Source organism: Microplitis mediator, chromosome 9 (assembly GCF_029852145.1).
Source record: "Microplitis mediator isolate UGA2020A chromosome 9, iyMicMedi2.1, whole genome shotgun sequence".
Lineage (NCBI taxonomy): Eukaryota > Metazoa > Arthropoda > Insecta > Hymenoptera > Braconidae > Microplitis > Microplitis mediator.
The window spans coordinates 4,765,952-4,784,307 of NC_079977.1; the positions used below are offsets into that span (position 1 = coordinate 4,765,952).

At 31.2% G+C, this 18,356-nt stretch overlaps 2 protein-coding genes across 2 annotated transcripts; both read right to left on the reverse strand.

Moving 5' to 3' along the window:
* Positions 1-10,790: 10,790 nt before the first annotated feature.
* LOC130675005 (putative ankyrin repeat protein RF_0381) lies at positions 10,791-11,555 on the reverse strand. Its single transcript, XM_057480462.1, has one exon. The coding sequence runs from the start codon at positions 11,553-11,555 to the stop codon at positions 10,791-10,793; it is 765 nt and encodes a 254-aa protein (XP_057336445.1).
* A 4,189-nt stretch (positions 11,556-15,744) lies between these two features.
* LOC130674903 (putative ankyrin repeat protein RF_0381) lies at positions 15,745-18,245 on the reverse strand. The gene is made up of 2 exons (XM_057480352.1): positions 16,209-18,245; positions 15,745-16,104 (listed from the first exon to the last, which is right to left on the reverse strand). Exon 1 carries the CDS (start codon positions 17,546-17,548, stop codon positions 16,220-16,222), a length of 1,329 nt encoding a protein of 442 aa, XP_057336335.1. The 5' UTR covers positions 17,549-18,245; the 3' UTR covers positions 15,745-16,104; positions 16,209-16,219.
* Between the last annotated feature and the right edge of the window lie 111 nt (positions 18,246-18,356).

Below are 18,356 nucleotides of genomic sequence, written 5' to 3' on the forward strand. Positions count from 1 at the left end.
AATTTAAACGCAACGGGAAAAAGATTATAAAAAAATTGAGTACTTTTTTCCAATAAATCTTTTCTTAATACTCCTTTCGAAAAGCGAAGTTTCATACCCGATCCATAAACTGGAAATCGACGTGAAACTTCATCCGAAAATATGAACGTCTGAAGAGCTCTATTTTTTGCACACGCAGCTAAAAAATTACAATTTTTGCTTAAAATATTATGAAATGAAATCCCTGAGTTTGGTATTTTTTCCATCATTGCTCTCGACATTTCTTGCTCACATATTTTTTTATAATCATCAAACGGTTTGTGTTTAATGAGAGAAGATAAGAACATATTATTGTTATTAGACAGAGGTTCATTTCGACTCCTTAACTTTACAATATGTTTAATAATGCGTTTTTTATTTTCCGAACTACCGTCTTCAACACGACCATTAGTATGAAGATGCATGTGAGTACCATGGTTACTATGTGGAAGATATTTACGGATATTAAGACCATTAATGTCTGCATCATTATCCAGGAGAATATCAAATTTACTATTCATTGGATTGCCAGGTATAGACCCTCCAAAAATATCAGACCCATAAATTGAGTGATACGAATGCATTAGAACCAAACAAACTGGAGTCTCTCCATATTTATTTTTAGCATTAATGTCTGCTCCATAATCTATCAATAATTGCAAAATATCATCGTTGCGGGCCATCACTGCGTGATGGATTGGAGCTGATCTATCGTCATCATATTCATTGACATCCGCACCAATTTCTAATAAAAATGAGACCATTGGGAAGCTGTTATTCTTGACAGCCATATGCAGTAATGACTGATCATATTTTTTTCCAAAATTTTTATGCTTAACGATAAGTCTTGCAATCTCAATATTGTTATGCTCAACTGCTAACTTAATTGGTGACTTATTGTTATGAATATTGTTATAACTTATTTTAGCGCCACTTTCGAGAAGCATTTTGAAAATTTTCGTGTTGTTTTTCATGGCGGCTATCTGAAGAGGTGACAGGATATTATGGTCGCTGTTAACTTTTGCATTAATCCGCAATAAATATGCCACCATTTCTACTTGATCTTTTTCAACGGCAGCAGTAAGTAGTCGATTCCCATCATCCAACAATGGACAGAATGAAAAACCAAATTCGTCTATCATGTCTCTTAATTTTTGCGTATCTCCTTTTTTTATTGAATTCATCATGTCGAAATATGTTTGCCAGTCTTCCATGATTAACTTATTTATATTTAACTTCCCGGCACTTAATTATTTTTTATTTTTTATTATTGAAAAATGCGTGTAACTTACGGACGCAACTATTGTCAACTAACGTTCAAGTACTTGTTATTTTAGCTAGGGATAGAAAAGTCGATTCTGACATTAGTCAATAATCGACTTTTTTCTCAAAATAATCGACTTTTTTGAATCGAGATGTACCGATTCAAAGTCGATTAGGATCGATTCTCGAGTGATGACTTTTCGACTTTTATATATCTATAGTGTAATGTAATATAGGTATAGTTTGTGATGTCTCCACTGGTATGATTATTTTTCATCTTCTTCAAATACCTGTATGACATACCAATCAAAACGCTTTTTTTACCCCTGGTGGTTTTGAATAATTCTGGAAATATCCTGGGAGTGGAAACACGGTGGATCCAGGGTAGTTACACGGTGGGTTTGTGCCATTTTATTACCGTGTAACCACCCTGATTCCACGGTGGTAAAATGAAAAAAACCCACCGTGTAACCACCGGGATTCCACCGTGTTTCCAGGGTGATTCCACACAGAATAAAAAATTAACTTGATTCAAGCGAAATATTCTTGAACCAAGGATACTAGTTTGAAAAATTCCATTTTTTTAGCTTCAAGAATTTATTTCTTGGCTCGAAAAGTTTCAGGATTCTTAAATCAAGAAAGTCCCATCAGGTGGCGCCTCGATGGGAACAGCGTACTTGCTTGTTTTTTTCGGTCAGTTGTAGTTAGTTTTCAATTGTAAGTTCACAATTTGAACATCAAAACATTAATCTCGCCGTTGATAATTATTTTTGTTTAATGTATATGCATATGAACAAATTTCGGTATCGTAATACTTAAAGTAGTAAATAATTACTGTGTTCAAACTTTAAAGATTTTCACAGTAAATGTATTTAATTGTCAATGCTTATTTACTGGGGAACCTTAAATTTTCTATTATTGAAAATTTGGCCATTAAACAAAAATATTATTTTAATTTTTAGTACAAATAAATATTTTTTTAAATAAAAATATGCATTAAACTTGCAAATCACAAATGAGTATGAGTAGCTATTGTAGTAATAAACTGATTAATAATTTTAAAAAATATATTTGTATATTTCTGAATCGAGTAAAATAACATCCTGATTCAAAAAATGCGCCATACTCAAACTAAGTCGGTATCATCCTGAGTCAATATTGTCGGCCTCAAACCAAGAGGGAAAAATTCTTGGGAGAAATAAATATGCATCTTCCCTGATAGCCAGAGTTTCTGATCAGAAAGTTGGTGTACCTGAGTTGCGATCAACTTGACGACAATCTACTGCCGCAACCTGTCAAGCTGAAAGTTGTCGACAAGTTGCTCGGAAAGTTTCCGTCAACTTATGGAAATGCCAACTTTTGCGGCCAGCTTTGGCTATCAGGGATTGTTTGAAAGCAAAAAATGCTTCTTTTAAGATTAAAATTGTTGAAAGAAAAATTTTCACTCTCCATTGAAGAGTAACGATTTATTTACTTAAGACTGAAATTTTTTTGAATTGAGAAGTTTAGATGTTTCGAAACAAGAATGATGTTTTGAAGAAAATAATATACTTGAACCAAGTTAATTTTTTTTTTCTGTGCAGGGTGATTCAAAACCGCCAGGGACGATAGGCTCTCGCTGATGGGACTACAGTTATACCATCGCTGATATCCTTGGTAACCATTTCAAACAAGATAGCTGATTTAGAATTTAGATATCATTTACATGTGTTTACAGTTTACATACTACTGTTTATACCTGGTACAACTTTACTTCCAATACAACTGCGCCAATCCTTAACACGCCCGGCTGTTAATCGACAACAAAACCCGAATCCATTCGTTATCTAGGAATCTATGAAATATCAATATCCGTACTTATGAAATGTAGCTAACAAGTTCTTACCCATTGTAGCAACTTCTGTACCCTGTGAAAAATTGTTTTCGCACGCCGGTCTTATTGTGAACCAGTTAACCCTGACAGCCAGAGTTTCTGATCAGAAAGTTGGTGTACATGAGTTACGACTAACTGGACGACAAGTTGTCGACAACTTTCAGCTTGTGTAACTGTTGACTACAAGTTGGTAACAAACTGCTCAGAAACTTGACGACAATCTACTGCCGCAACCTGTCACCAAGTTTCTGAGCAACTTACAGTCAAGTTATCGGCAACAGTTACACGAGCTGAAAGTTGTCGACAAGTTTCTCGGAAAGTTGCCGCCAACTTATGGAAACGCCAACTTTTGCGGCCAACTTGGCGACAGGTTGCGGCAGTAGGTTGTCAATTAGTTGCGGCTAACTTGGCTATCAGGGAAGAAGCCGCCCATCGCTTCAGAACTTAAATAAATTCATATTTTTACGATCAATCGATGAAAATATGTGGTTCTCCTGACTATTTAATTTTGGTATTTAATTTTAATGTTTGAACGTATATTACGTGCAATTTCTCGATAATAGATAATTGATTAGTGTTCAAAAACGATACTCTTATGTTTATTACTTAATAAAATATTTAAATACTAAATATTCAGTGTATGAGTAATTTATTTTTTAAAAAGTCGATTTTGGTCAAAAAATCGACTTACAGGGATGATCAATCGACTTTAAGAATCGAAATATTTCGAGTTGATTCTCGAAAATCGACTTTTCGCGAGCCTTTTCCATCCCTAATTTTAACCAGCGAGACTTGAATAAAATGGAGTGTAAAGGCAGAATATTTAAGCTCAATTTTCATAAATTTGTATGAGTCAAAATAGCGGATGTGAGACAATTTGTAATTTTTAAATAAATGAATTTAATAATTGAAATAATGGAATTCTAAAGAAGGCTGATGCTGATTTTTGAATTGTCTGATGCGCGTTTGTAAATTTTGTTCTACCCTGATTAAAAAAGTGAATTGAAAAGTATTGAAAATTATTTCAATTCTTTTCAATCCCTCGGCGGTTTTGGAAGGTATTGAATGGAATTGAAATTTCGATCGTTTGAATACTTTCCAATTCCAAAGTGGAATTCGAAAGTATTAAAAAGAATTCAATCTTTCATCATTTCAATACCTTCCAATATGGAATTATTTTGGTATTGAGATGGATTCAGAAAGATTCAAAAATTTCAATTCATTTCAATTTTTTTTAAATCCCACACTTGATCCGAAATATCGAATTATTTAGGTACTGAGAAGGATGCGGAAAGATTCAAAAATTTCAATTCATTTCAATCTTTTTCAATCCCACACTTGATCCGAAATATCGGATTATTTAGGTATTGAGAAGGATTCAGAAAGATTAAAAATATCAATTCATTTGAATCTTTTTCAATTCCTCGGAAGTTCAGAAATTCTTTTATTATTTTGGGATTAAAAATTATTCATTTTATGTCAAAATGAAAACCTTGGGGTATAGAAAGTATTCGAAAGGATTCATTTCTCATCTTTTTCAATACTTTTCAATTCACTTCTTTAATCAGTATACTGACATATTATTCGTTTATTTAAAAATTGAAAATTGACAATCGTAAGCTGCATTCACACTCATTATGTTTTTGGTCCCCTGGAAGAGAAAGTTACGTTCGGGTGTGTTGAATTTCTTAGGTGACGCTCGCGCAGCTTCCAACTGTAATAAAAATTTTTGAAATTTTATTTGAATTTTTTCCAAAGTTTTAAATTAAAAATTAACAAAAAAAAAAAACTAAAAATATGCAGATGTTAAAAATTGGAAAAATTGTAAGTGCGATTTTTTAAATTTTTTTAAAATAATTGTTTGATTTTAAAAAATAAAAAAAAAAAAAAAAAAATTAGACGTCGACTAACTTCAGTATCATTTTTTCTTGTAACTGATTTATTCTAAACAAAAAACCGATAGTTGTTAATTGTCTACTATTTTCAAAATCACATTTTCGATTTAAAAATTAAATTATAAAATTAACAAAACAATTTAAATAAACGAGGCAAAAAAAAAGTAAAACTCATTAAAAGTAAATAATTAATCATTTATTATAACATACATATTTTATAATTAATTATCTTGTTGGAACGTGCGTAAAAAATGTCTTAAATCATTATTATGTAAACATTTAAATACGTCATCGACAGCATCAGACAACAATTTAGACGCAACGGGAAAAAGATCATAAAAAACTTCAGTACTTTTTTCCAGTAAATTTTTCCTTGCTAATCCTTTCGAAAAGCGAAGTTTTATAACCGATCCATAAACCGGAAATCGATCTGAAATATCACTCGAAAATATGAACGTCTCATGATTTTTGTTTTTTGCACACGCAGCTAAAAAATTAGTATTTTTGCTCAAAATATTATGAAATGAAATACTCGAGTTCGGTATTTTTTCCATCATTGCTCTCGACATTTCTTGCTCACATATTTTTTTATAATCATTAAACGGTTTGTGTTTAATAAGAGAAGACAAGAACATATTATTGTTATTAGACAGAGGTGCATTTTGACTTTTTAGTTTGACAATCTGCTTAATAATGCGTTTTTTATTTTCCGAAGTAATGTTGGGAACACTGTTATTATACCCCTCGCGGACTTGGAATCACTGTGAAATCACAGTGAAATCACAGTGAATTCACTTTCACCGTGAGTTTACGGTGTGTTTACGGTGAATTCATAGTGAATTCACAGTGATTTTGTGCCATTTTGTCATTGTGATTTAGTAGTGATTTCACTGTGATTTCACTGCGAGTTTACAGTGAATTAATGGTGATTTCACCATGATTTCACAATAAATTTATGGTGATTTCACCATGATTCTACAGTAAATTAATGGTGAATTCACCATGATTTCACAGTAAACTATGGTGATTTCACCATGATTTTACAGTGATTTCACCATGATTTTACAGTGATTTCACTGTGATTGCACCATGATTTTATAGTGATTTCACTGTGATTTTACTGCGAGTTTACAGTGAATTCATGGTGATTTCACCATGATTTCACAATAAATTTATGGTGATTTCACCATGATTCCACCGTAAATTTGTGGTGATTTCACCATGATTCCACCATAAATTTGTGTCCACAGTAAATTTATGGTGGTTTGACTATAGTTTTATGGTGATTTTAAATTATCAGAAAAAAAGTTGTTCAAGCATTCTTCGAAGTTTGAAAAAGTCTTATAAACTCGGAATAACTTTTAATTTGACGTATGAAGTCAGAGTTATTCCAAGATTTCAGACTCTTTCAGAAGAGTTATTCTGAGTTAATAGAACTCTCAGTAGAAAATTTGTGCAGCTGTCAAAAGAGTCATTTAGAGTTTTTTAGAAAAATAATTGATTTCCTTAACACGTATTTTTTTTTGTACTTTGACAAAAATAGTTCAAAAAACATTAATGTCATAGTGTAATACAAGATACCCCTGTATTACTATCAAAAATGGATTATTATCTCTCTGCTAACATTCAGCGAGTAACGCATTCCATGAATGCTTCAAGATCAGAATTTATAACTTCTGAAGTAAGTATCTTACCAGGGACACTACAAAAGGTGGGCGCGATCTAGTGGTGAGCACTGAACTACTTCCGCTGGTGCTGCCTAGCATCATAACTTTTTAAATCAATAATCATTAGGATTAAATATATATTCATTAATCTCGAACAAATTTATATATATATATATATATATTTATTCTAAATGGATATATTTTTTTGTGTCTAAGTAATATTTATTAGAGTTGATATAATAATATATTGCTTTAATATTTGGGGTTGTTGGCATTGTAAAATAATTTATTTGTCTATTAAATAAATATTTTCTTAACTTAACCAAATGATTTTATTATCTTAGAGAGAGAATTATTAATGTCAACCAAATAGAGTCTATTAAATCATTTATTAAAAATTGAGAAAATAGATCATGTTAACGTAATAAAATTTAGTTGTCCCAAATCAATTTTAGTTTAATAGAATTTAACAAAACCAATTTAATTGCCGAAGAGGAATTTTTTTCGTGTATTAAAACTTCCTGTAGAAAATTTGTACAGCTGTGAAAAGTGTTATTTGGAGTTTTTTATATTTATTAAAATTTTTGGCGGATTACGTTGCCGTGTGCAAAATAATTTGTTGCTAGAAACTTAAGTGTCAAGAGACGAATTTATAATGCCGACGATAATTGATACTTCAATTACTTGTTACGGCTGGTAATTATTTATGTTCCGTCGAGAACGGAAGTCCTAAAATGAATTGTCATCGTAATAATATTCAAAATTTAAATATTCAAATCAGTCTCCATCTAGCGGTGCTAAACTCTATCTCGTCGCCAACTCGGATCGCACCGCGAACGCGCGCGCTAAACCTAGCGTCGGTTTCTCGGTGCATCTTCGTTGCACTCACGCCTTCAGTATATCTCTGTCGTTTGGGTGTCTGAATTTTTCCGTTCCGTCGAAACGACGACCCGGCGTTACCGCGTCTTTTCGTCAGTTGACCACAAGTCTTCACGCTGTCCACACTTACTGTGAACGTTCTTTTCGCTACATTGCCAAGCCAATATTAAAATTAATAATAATTATTAATTATTTGATTATCAATTACGATTTCGTGCCATCGTGCCAAGATAAGTATTAATTAATACGGTTTAATCAGTTTTGCTAATTATTTCGTTGAGTTTCACTAATATTTCGGGAATTGCATAAAGACCGGGTGTTTTATTACGTCGTAGTAGAAACAAGCCGGGACTTGTTGCGCGTGGGTCTCACCCATCAAACATCGAATATTTATTTGTGTTACTATTAATTATTCGGTAAGATTGAATTCGTTATTTAATATTAATATTCATATTAATATTAAATAATAATCGACTCAAATAATATCGAATAGTTAATAACTATTATCTCACATTAAATTCCGTCAATTCATCGATCTGTTCGGGTACAGTTTAATTACCCTGCAATAATTACACATTAATAATTATCATATATACGTGATAATCATATAACAAATAAAACCAAAAATTGAATTTGTTCGCGCTTTAATTATCATCAACGCATTTGGCCGTTGTCATACAATACCATATACAACTTCATTCGTACCATAGCCGCGTGCTAACCACAGCCATCAATCCAATTGATGAGAATTTAATTAACCACAGCCATCAATCCAATTGATGAGAATTTAATTAACCACAGCCATCAATCCAATTGATGAGAATTTAATTAACCACAGCCATCAATCCAATTGATGAGAATTTAATTAACTGCAGTTAAATAACAATCTGTTACAAATCATAAGAACAATTATAATAATAATTTAGCGTCATAATATTGTCATTGGAATATTATCCCACTACAATTTTGACTTCTCAATTCGTACCGCCGATCTGATCAATCGGTAACATCGTCGCGACGCATCTCATAACACAAACATTTAACGACGCAATCGTTATCGACTGAAAGCTTTCACTCATTCGCTCGCATTAGTACCAAGTACTATTTTACTGTCCCACAGTGGACCCTTTAACATCGCACTAGTACCAAGTACTATTTAACTGTCCCACAGTGGACTCTTACCATCGCATTAGTACCAAGTACTATTTAACTGTCCCACAGTAGACTCTCTATCATCCCAGTACACATTGACATATACACATACACACACATCTCTACATTTCATTTTGTATCAATTGTTCAACGAGTTACCCTCATTCTCATTATCTTAACATTCTCAATCTTTCATTGTACTTCTTCAAAGGGTTTTATGCCGTAGCGCTTTCCCTATTTTTTGGGTCAAAATATATTCTTCGATTTTGATACACCCAAACCACGAGTTTTATTAAACGATACCTTTCACATCCTACCTATCATTATAATAAATTAATCAAATTCCAATTACTAATTTTAATTAATTTACAGTTAAATTTAGATTTAAATATATAATAAAAATAAAAAGAAAGGGAACATTTTCCCACAAACAATTTATACATATATTAAAATATAAATATAATTGTGGCTTAAACATGTTAGATAATGAATCATCTGAGTGGAATCTAAAGATGTAATTAAAAACATTTTTTTTTATCAAATTTATAAAATTTTTTTGATAATTCCACTCATGTGTTTAAACACTCATACTATTTTGAAATTTTTTTAAATTTTAAAATCATAAATAATTAACACTTAAAAAAAAATAACATGAATATTTTTTTTACATTTTAATAAATATAAAAAACTCCAAATAACACTTTTCACAGCTGCACAAATTTTCTATAGGAAGTTTTAATACACGAAAAAAATTCCTCTTCGGCAATTAAATTGGTTTTGTTAAATTCTATTAAACGAAATTTGATTTAGGACAACTAAATTTTATTACGTTGACATGATCTATTTTCTCATTTTTAATAAATGATTTAATAGACTATTTGGTTGACATTAATAAGTCTCTCTCTAAGATAATAAAATCATTTGGTTAAGTTAAGAAAATATTTATTTAATAGACAACTAAATTATTTTACAGTGCCAACAACCCCAAATATTAAAATTATATCAACTCTAATAAATATTACTTAGACACAAAAAAATATATCCATTTAGAATAAATAAATATATATATATATATATATATATATATATATATATATATATATATATATATATATATATATATATTTGTTCGAGATTAATGAATATATATTTAATCCTAATGATTATTGATTTGAAAAGTTATGATGCTAGGCAGCAGCAGCGGAAGTAGTTCAGTGCTCACCACTAGATCGCGCCCACCTTTTGTAGTGTCCCTGGTAAGATACTTATTTTAGAAGTTATAAATTCTGATCTTGAAGCATTCATGGAATGCGTTACTCGCTGAATGTTAGCAGAGAGGTGATAATCCATTTTTGATAGTAATACAGGGGTATCTTGTATTACACTATGACATTAATGTTTTCTTGAACAATTTTTGTCAAAGTACAAAAAAAAATACGTGTTAAGGAAATCAATTATTTTTCTAAAAAACTCTAAATGACTCTTTTAACAGCTGCACAAATTTTCTACTGAGAGTTCTATCAACTCAGAATAACTCTTCTGAAAGAGTCCGAAATCTTGGAATTTCACGCAGTGACTGCAGATATCTCGTTATTATTATTATTATTATTAATATTAATATTAATATTGTTATTCTTATTTTTATTAATATTTCCAGTTTTAAAGTTTACGAATAAAATAGTCAGAAATTCACAGGAAATCCACTGCATATTCACTGTGAATCCACAGAAAATTCACTGCCAATTTACTGTATATTTACTGTGACTTTACCAAAAATTCATGGTCAATTCGCTGTATATTCACTGTGAATTTACTGTACGTTCACTGGAAATTCACTGTGAATTTCCTGTAAGGTCACTGTAAATCCACTGTGAATTCACTGTGAATTGGCTGCGGTACCACACTAAACTCACAGCAAGACCACTGTGAGATAACCATAAGACTACAGTGACCGAATGGCACAAAATCACAGTGATTTCACCGTAATTTCACCATGGTTTCACGATGTTTTTACTATAATCTCACTGGGATTTCACCATGATTTTACAGTGATTCCAAGTCCGCGAGGGACAGGTAATCATATCGAACATTACTTGAGAAACATCTACGGTAATCAAGATCATTTATGTCTGCATCATTATCTAGGAGAATAGCCAATTTACTACTCTTTGTAATGCCATGTATATGCACTTCATCAATATCAGACCTATAAGTGACGTCACGCGAATGCTTTAGAACCATAGAAAATGAAGTATTTCCATATTTATTTTTAGCATTAATATCTGCTCCATAATCTAATAATAATTGCAAAATATCATCGTTGCGGGCCTTTACTGCGTGATGGATTGGAGCGAATCCATTGTCATCATATTCATCGACATCCGCACCAGTTTCTAATAATAATGAGACCATTTCCAAGTTGTTTTTCTTGACAGCCCTACGCAGTAATGACTGATCATATTCTTTTCCAAAATTCTTGTGCTCAACGATAAGTCTTGCGATTTCAGTATTGTTGTGCTCAACTGCTAACTTAATAAGTGATTTATTATAATGAATACTGTCATTACTTATTTCAGCCCCGTGTTCCAGAAGCATTTTGAAAATTATCGTGTTGTTGTTCATGGTTGCTATCTGAAGAAGTGACAGAACATTACCATTGCTGTAAACTTTTGCTTTTTTCCGCAATAAATATGCCACCATTTCTACCTGATCTTCTTTAACGGCAACCTTAAGTAGTTGATGTCCATCATCCAACAATGGATATAATGATAAACCAAATTTGTCTGCTACGTCTCTTAATTTTTGCATATTTCCTTTTTTTATTGAATCTTCCATGTCGAAATATTTTTTTATTGGCTCTTCCATGTTGAAATATTTTATTATTGAATCTTCCATGTCGAAATATTTTTGCTTGCCGTTCATGATTAATTTATTTATATTTAACTGCCCGACGCTTAATTATTTACTATTGAAAACTCCGTGTAACTTACGAGCGCAATTATTTTCAACTAACCTACAAGTACTTGTAATTTTAACCAGCGTGACTTTGTAATGGGTGTGCTTTTTATATTGGTTTAGATTGTGGTCCCAATATAATAAGTGTCCCACACATATGCAAAACTTGAGGGGTTCTGCAAGCCTGTCTGACTGTCTCAGTATCTCCAGGTGAGGGTAAACCCCGACTGGACCACGTAGTGAAAAATAAAATTTAAGAGAGAGAAAATTTGCTGAATTTGCTTTCGAAAATTGCCGAGCCTCGTACCCCTCACTCGCAGGTTGGCCAACGTCTACAAAACAAAACTGCCCCAAAACTCGACAGCAGTGACCTCAGCGACAAGTAGATTGTTCGGTTATCGGCCGTTGTTGTAGGAGGAGGTCGCTCTCGCTTTGGTGCGAGTCGAATTTGAATTTAAATTTAAGAGATATAAATTTCACCCCGTTACAACTGATAATCAAGTTGTAGAAACTAATTTGCTAGTGGAATTTTATTGTTCTTTTTTATAGAAAAAAATCCGTAAATTACGAAAATAATAATAAAAAGCTTAACTCTTCCGCGTTTTTTAAATAAATAATAGAATTACACTAGGGTCGCTGAGACACCGTGTATTTTCATCAAATAACTTATATATATTACTGTAAAGACCTATTAAAATTGGTATTGTATTAAAGGGCGAAAAAATTCCTAATTAGAACCCACACAAATAAACCCTTTACAGTTTATTCCATTCGCGACAAAATTTAATGAGAAAAAAAAATGATTTGTTTACGTTTAATCACGTGGTCGGTAATAAAGCAAGAGTAACTGAGATTGGTGGCGGGCGCGAGCCCGGGCACAGTCCCTGTTATGTCCTGGGAGGTTACTAGGATCGGAGCTGACGCCACCTCCTGGACAGTGGGCAGTTCGTTGTCACGCGGGACCAATTTTGAATTTGAAAACAGTGATAAATTAATTTTTGACTATGATGATGATGATTATTATTACTATTATTATTTAATGAAATTATGAAGTTATGGATAAGGATAGATGTAATTGAAGAAATAACTGTTATCTGAAGACTGAGTTTTATTATTAAGTTTAGATAAGATTCGATCAGTAATTACAGTTGTGCTCGTCAATAGTTCTCGGAGAGAAGTGAAGTTACATCAGACGGCAGAGAGATCTCTGACCTCCACTCTCCAACTTCTACCCACTACTCTCATGTTCACACTCATACTCATACAATATATATATATATATATATATATATATATATATATATATATATATATATATATATATTAGGGTGATCCAAAAAATAACAAACTTTTTTTTTTTTCTTCCAAACAGGTTCAAAAGTTTCATTTAGATAAAAAAAGACGCCTGTGAAAATTAGAGCTCTTAATATTAACATTAAGAGGTTCCTCATCGCACTTTTCTATTTCCCATAAGAATAACATGGGAAAAAATTTTTTTACGTCTTCTGATTTTTATAAGTAGCTAACGATGCGTCATAGGAATAAATGGCAGGCATATTTTTGTAGGGAATTGAATGCTCTACAAAAAAAGATTCTTATCATTTTTTGAGGAATCTATTTGTTCAAAAGTTATTTGAGGTTGAAGTCGAATTCATATTAAATTTTGAGATTTTCTACTTTTCCGGTGAAACTATCAGACTTATTACAAAATATCATCAGACCTTTTTTGTAGACAATTTTATTCCCTAAAAGTTATTTCTAATAAAGTTTTTTCGAATTCCGCATTGCTTTCTAGTTATTTTTATTTTAATGTGATGCTCATAAAAAAATAGTCTTCTGATCGATTTTAAGAGCTTGACATTAAAATAAAAATAACTAGAAAGCAATGCGGAATTCGAAAAAACTTTATTAGAAATAACTTTTAGGGAATAAAATTGTCTACAAAAAAGGTCTGATGATATTTTGTAATAAGTCTGATAGTTTCACCGGAAAAGTAGAAAATCTCAAAATTTAATATGAATTCGACTTCAACCTCAAATAACTTTTGAACAAATAGATTCCTCAAAAAATGATAAGAATCTTTTTTTGTAGAGCATTCAATTCCCTACAAAAATATGCCTGCCATTTATTCCTATGACGCATCGTTAGCTACTTATAAAAATCAGAAGACGTAAAAAAAATTTTTCCCATGTTATTCTTATGGGAAATAGAAAAGTGCGATGAGGAACCTCTTAATGTTAATATTAAGAGCTCTAATTTTCACAGGCGTCTTTTTTTATCTAAATGAAACTTTTGAACCTGTTTGGAAGAAAAAAAAAAAGTTTGTTATTTTTTGGATCACCCTAATATATATATATATTCTTATATATCCATGTTCTTTACCAAATATACTTATACTTTTTACTAATACTAATTCGAGACATAAACTTACATATTTACGTTCTTTACTTTACCCATTCTATGACTTTACTTATTACTTATATTATTTATATTCTATTTTCCTGTATTTGGATACAATCTTTCAGTTAAATATTCTAGACTATCAGAAATGTATTCTTTTATAGTTATTCTATATTTAATTAATTGATACGATTGACATTATCATTTATCGTGAAACATCATTATAGTTATTCTAATGCTATATTTCTATATTTCTATTAATTTATTTATTATACGAGTCACTCTTTATTTAATATGTATATATATTAACAATAGTAGTTGAGTTCTTGTGATATGGTTTTCATTTATAAGTAACATTTATTTATTAAATATATCTTTTTCTTATTTGTTTATAGAGTATGCATTTGTTTATAACCATATTTACTGTTAACTATAGAACAAGGGCCTATTCATGATTTTTATGCGTGTGTTTTGTTTAGGTTTTAAGTATCGGGTGACAGGAAACGTTCCAAGACCACTCAACTGTATTTACATTTCTCTGGATACAAAATAAAGATTTATTTATCTATTTATTTAAAGTTTCTTATAATAAAAATATATAATTTAATAAGTATGTGCCACGACGATTTATTATTTAAATTATTGACTAAATAATGATAACACGCAATAAGTGTTGTAAGATATTAATATATAATTTCAAATGAAATTTAAATGCGCGCCTATTTATGGATCTCAAGTTCACTAATTAATTAACAGGTGGAGGCACCTGAGGCCACTGAGGACATAACAACAACTTTAGCAATTGCAACTTTTGGCTACAAGTTGCCACCACTTTCTGAGAAAGTTGACGTCAGTATGCAGCCGCAACTGGAATGCAGGTTTCTGAGAAAATGGGATGCAATTTATTGAATTTCGAACTTTTGCCGCCAACTTTCTCAGAAAGTGTCGATCAACTTTGGAAGTATCAACTTTTGCGGGCAACGTGGTGTCCAGATGCGGCTGTAGTTTCACGTCAGTTTCTCTCCACCTTGGCTATCAGGGCGTGGTTTCTTTTTTTCATTAATTTTTTTGGCGAATAGAATAAACAGCAAAGGGTTTATTTTTGTGATTTCTAATTCAGGATGGTTCGCCCTTTAATACAATTCCAATTTTAATAGGTCTTTACAGTAATATATATAAGTTATTTGTTGAAAATACACGGTGTCTTAGCGACCCTAGTGTAATTTTATTATTTATTTAAAAAACGCAGGGGAGTTGAGCTATTGAGCTATTGATTGTTATTTTCGTAATTGACGGATTTTTTTTTATACAATAGAACAATAGAATTCCACTAGCAAATTAGTTTCTACAACGGGTAAGAGTAAAGTCAGTGGACTATCAAGCCCAATTTTCATAAATTTGTATGAGTGAATTTAGCGGATGTGAGACAATTTGTAACTTTTAAACACATGAATTAAAATTGAAATAATGAAATTTTAAAAAACGCGGGTGCCGATTTTTAAATGATTTGCTGCGCGTTTTTGAATTTTGTTCTACTGACACATTATTTGTTAATTTAAAAATTGGAAATTGACAATCGTAAGCTGCATTTACACTCATTAGGTTTTTGGCCCATGAAATAAAAAGTTACGTTGAGGTGTTTGAGTTTCCTAGGTGGCGTTTGCGCACTTTCCGACTGTAAAAAAAATTTTTGAAACTTTTTTTGGATTTTTGAAAACGTAAGAAAAAGACGATTCTGAAATTAGCAGACAATTATTAATTTTTGGATTTTTTTCACAACAATTTAATTTAAAAATAAAAAAAAAAATATGCTGATGTAAAAAATTAAAAAAATTATAGGTGCAATTGTTGAAATATTTTTTTAATAATTTATTGTTTAAAAAAAAAAAAAAATTATTAGACGTTGGCCAACTTTAGTATCTTTTTTTTTGTAACTGATTTGTTCTAAACAAGAATCCGATAGTTGTTAATTGTCGAACAACTTCAAAATCACATGTTTGATCTACAAAAATAATTACAAAATTAATAAAACAATTCAAATAAACGAGGCAGAAAAAAAAGTAAAATCAATTAAAAGTAAATAATTAATAATTTATTATTACATACATATTTCGCAATTAATTATCTTGTTGGAACATGCGTAAAAAATGTTTTAAATCATTATTATCTAAACATTTAAATACATCATCGACGGCATCAATCAACAATTTAGACGCAACGGGGAAAAGATTATGAAAAAGTTGAGTACTTTTTTCCAATAAATTTTTCCTTGGTAATCCTTTCGAAAAGCGAAGTTTCATACCCGATCCATAAACTGGAAATCGACGTGAAACTTCATCCGAAAATATGAACGTCTGAAGAGCTCTATTCTTTGCACACCCTGCTAAAAAATTACTATTTTTGCTTAAAATATTATGAAATGAAATCCCCGAGTTTGGTATTTTTTCTATCATTGCTCTCGACACTTCTTGCTCACATATTTTTTTATAATCATCAAACTGTTTGTGTTTAATGAGAGAAGACAATAACGTAGTATTGTTATTAGATAGTGGTGCATTCTGACTTCTTAACTTTACAATCTGTTTAATAATGCGTTTTATGTTTTCCGAATTATCGTCATCTGCAATACTATCATCACCAGAAAGAAGAGCGTGAATACTAAAGTCCCAACGTGAAGGACATTGACGAATATCGAGACTATTTATGTCTGCATCATTATCTAGGAGAATATCCAATTTACTTTTATTCTGTGGATTGACAGATAAAGGGATTCCAAAAATATGAGACCTTAGATGAATTGAGTGATACGAATCCTTTAGAACCAAATAAACTGGAGTCTCCCCATATTGATTTTCAGCATTAATGTCTGCTCCATAATCTATCAATAATTGCAAAATATTTATGTTGCGGGCCATCACTGCGTGATGGATTGGAGTTGATCTGTCGACGTCACATTCATTGACATCCATACCAATTTCTAATAATAATGAGACCATTGCGAACTTGTCATACTTGACAGCCATATGCAGTAATGACTGATCATATTTTTTTCCAAAATTTTTGTGCTTAACAATAAGTTCTGCGATCTCAATATTGTTGTGCTCGACTGCAAACTTCATTGGTGATTTATTGTTATGAATATTGTTATCACTTATTTTAGCCCCGTGTTCCAGAAGCATTTTGAAAATTCTCGTGTTGTTGTTTTTGGCGGCTATCTGAAGAGGTGACAGAACATCACGATTGCTGTTAACTTTTGCATTTTTCCGCAATAAATACGCCACCATTTCTACTTGATCTTTTTCAACGGCAACAGAAAGTAGTTGATGTCCATTATCCAACAATGGATAGAATGATAAACCAAATTTGTCTGCTATTTCTCTTACTCTTTGCGTATCTCCTTTATTGATTGAATTCATCATGTCTAAATATCTTACCCAGTGTTCCATGATTAATTTATTTGTATTTAACTGCCCGACACTTGATTATTTATTATTGAAAACTCCGAGTAACTTACGACTATTGTCAACTAACCTACAAGTACTTGTAATTTTAACCAGCGTGACTTGTAATAAAATGGAGTGAAGACAGAATATTTAAGCCCAATTTTCACAAATTTTGATGAGTGACTGTAGCGGATGTGAGACGATTTGTAACTTTTAAACACATGAATTAAAATTGAAATAATGAAATTTTATAAAACGCGGGTGCCGATTTTTAAATGATCTGCTGCGCGTTTTTGAATTTTGTTCTACTGACACATTATTTGTTAATTTAAAAATTGGAAATTGAAAATCGTAAGCTGCATTTACACCCATTCGGTTTTTGGCCCATGAAATAGAAAGTTACGTTGGGGTCATGGAGAATAGAGCCCCAAGTGGCCAGCTCAGCTTTTTGTTGGCTTTTAGTTATCTATTCCAAGTCAACTTTTTGCTATTTCTAAATGTTATCAAAATGGTAACAAAAAGTACTTTTGAAAAAGATAACTTTTAAAAGTTGTCTTAAAGTTAACATAAAAATGTTAACAAAATATAATATGAAAATGTTAGCAAAATGTTACCATAAAATGTAGTTATAAATGGTGACTTTTTAGAGATAAATAAAAGTTACCAATTTAATGTTGATAATTTATCATCGCTAAAATGTTACATATATGTTGACTTTTTAGTATTATTCAAAAGATAGCATTTTATTGTTAACATTTTACTAACAATTTTGGGTTAACATTTTGCTAATATTATAGTATTTCATTTTGTT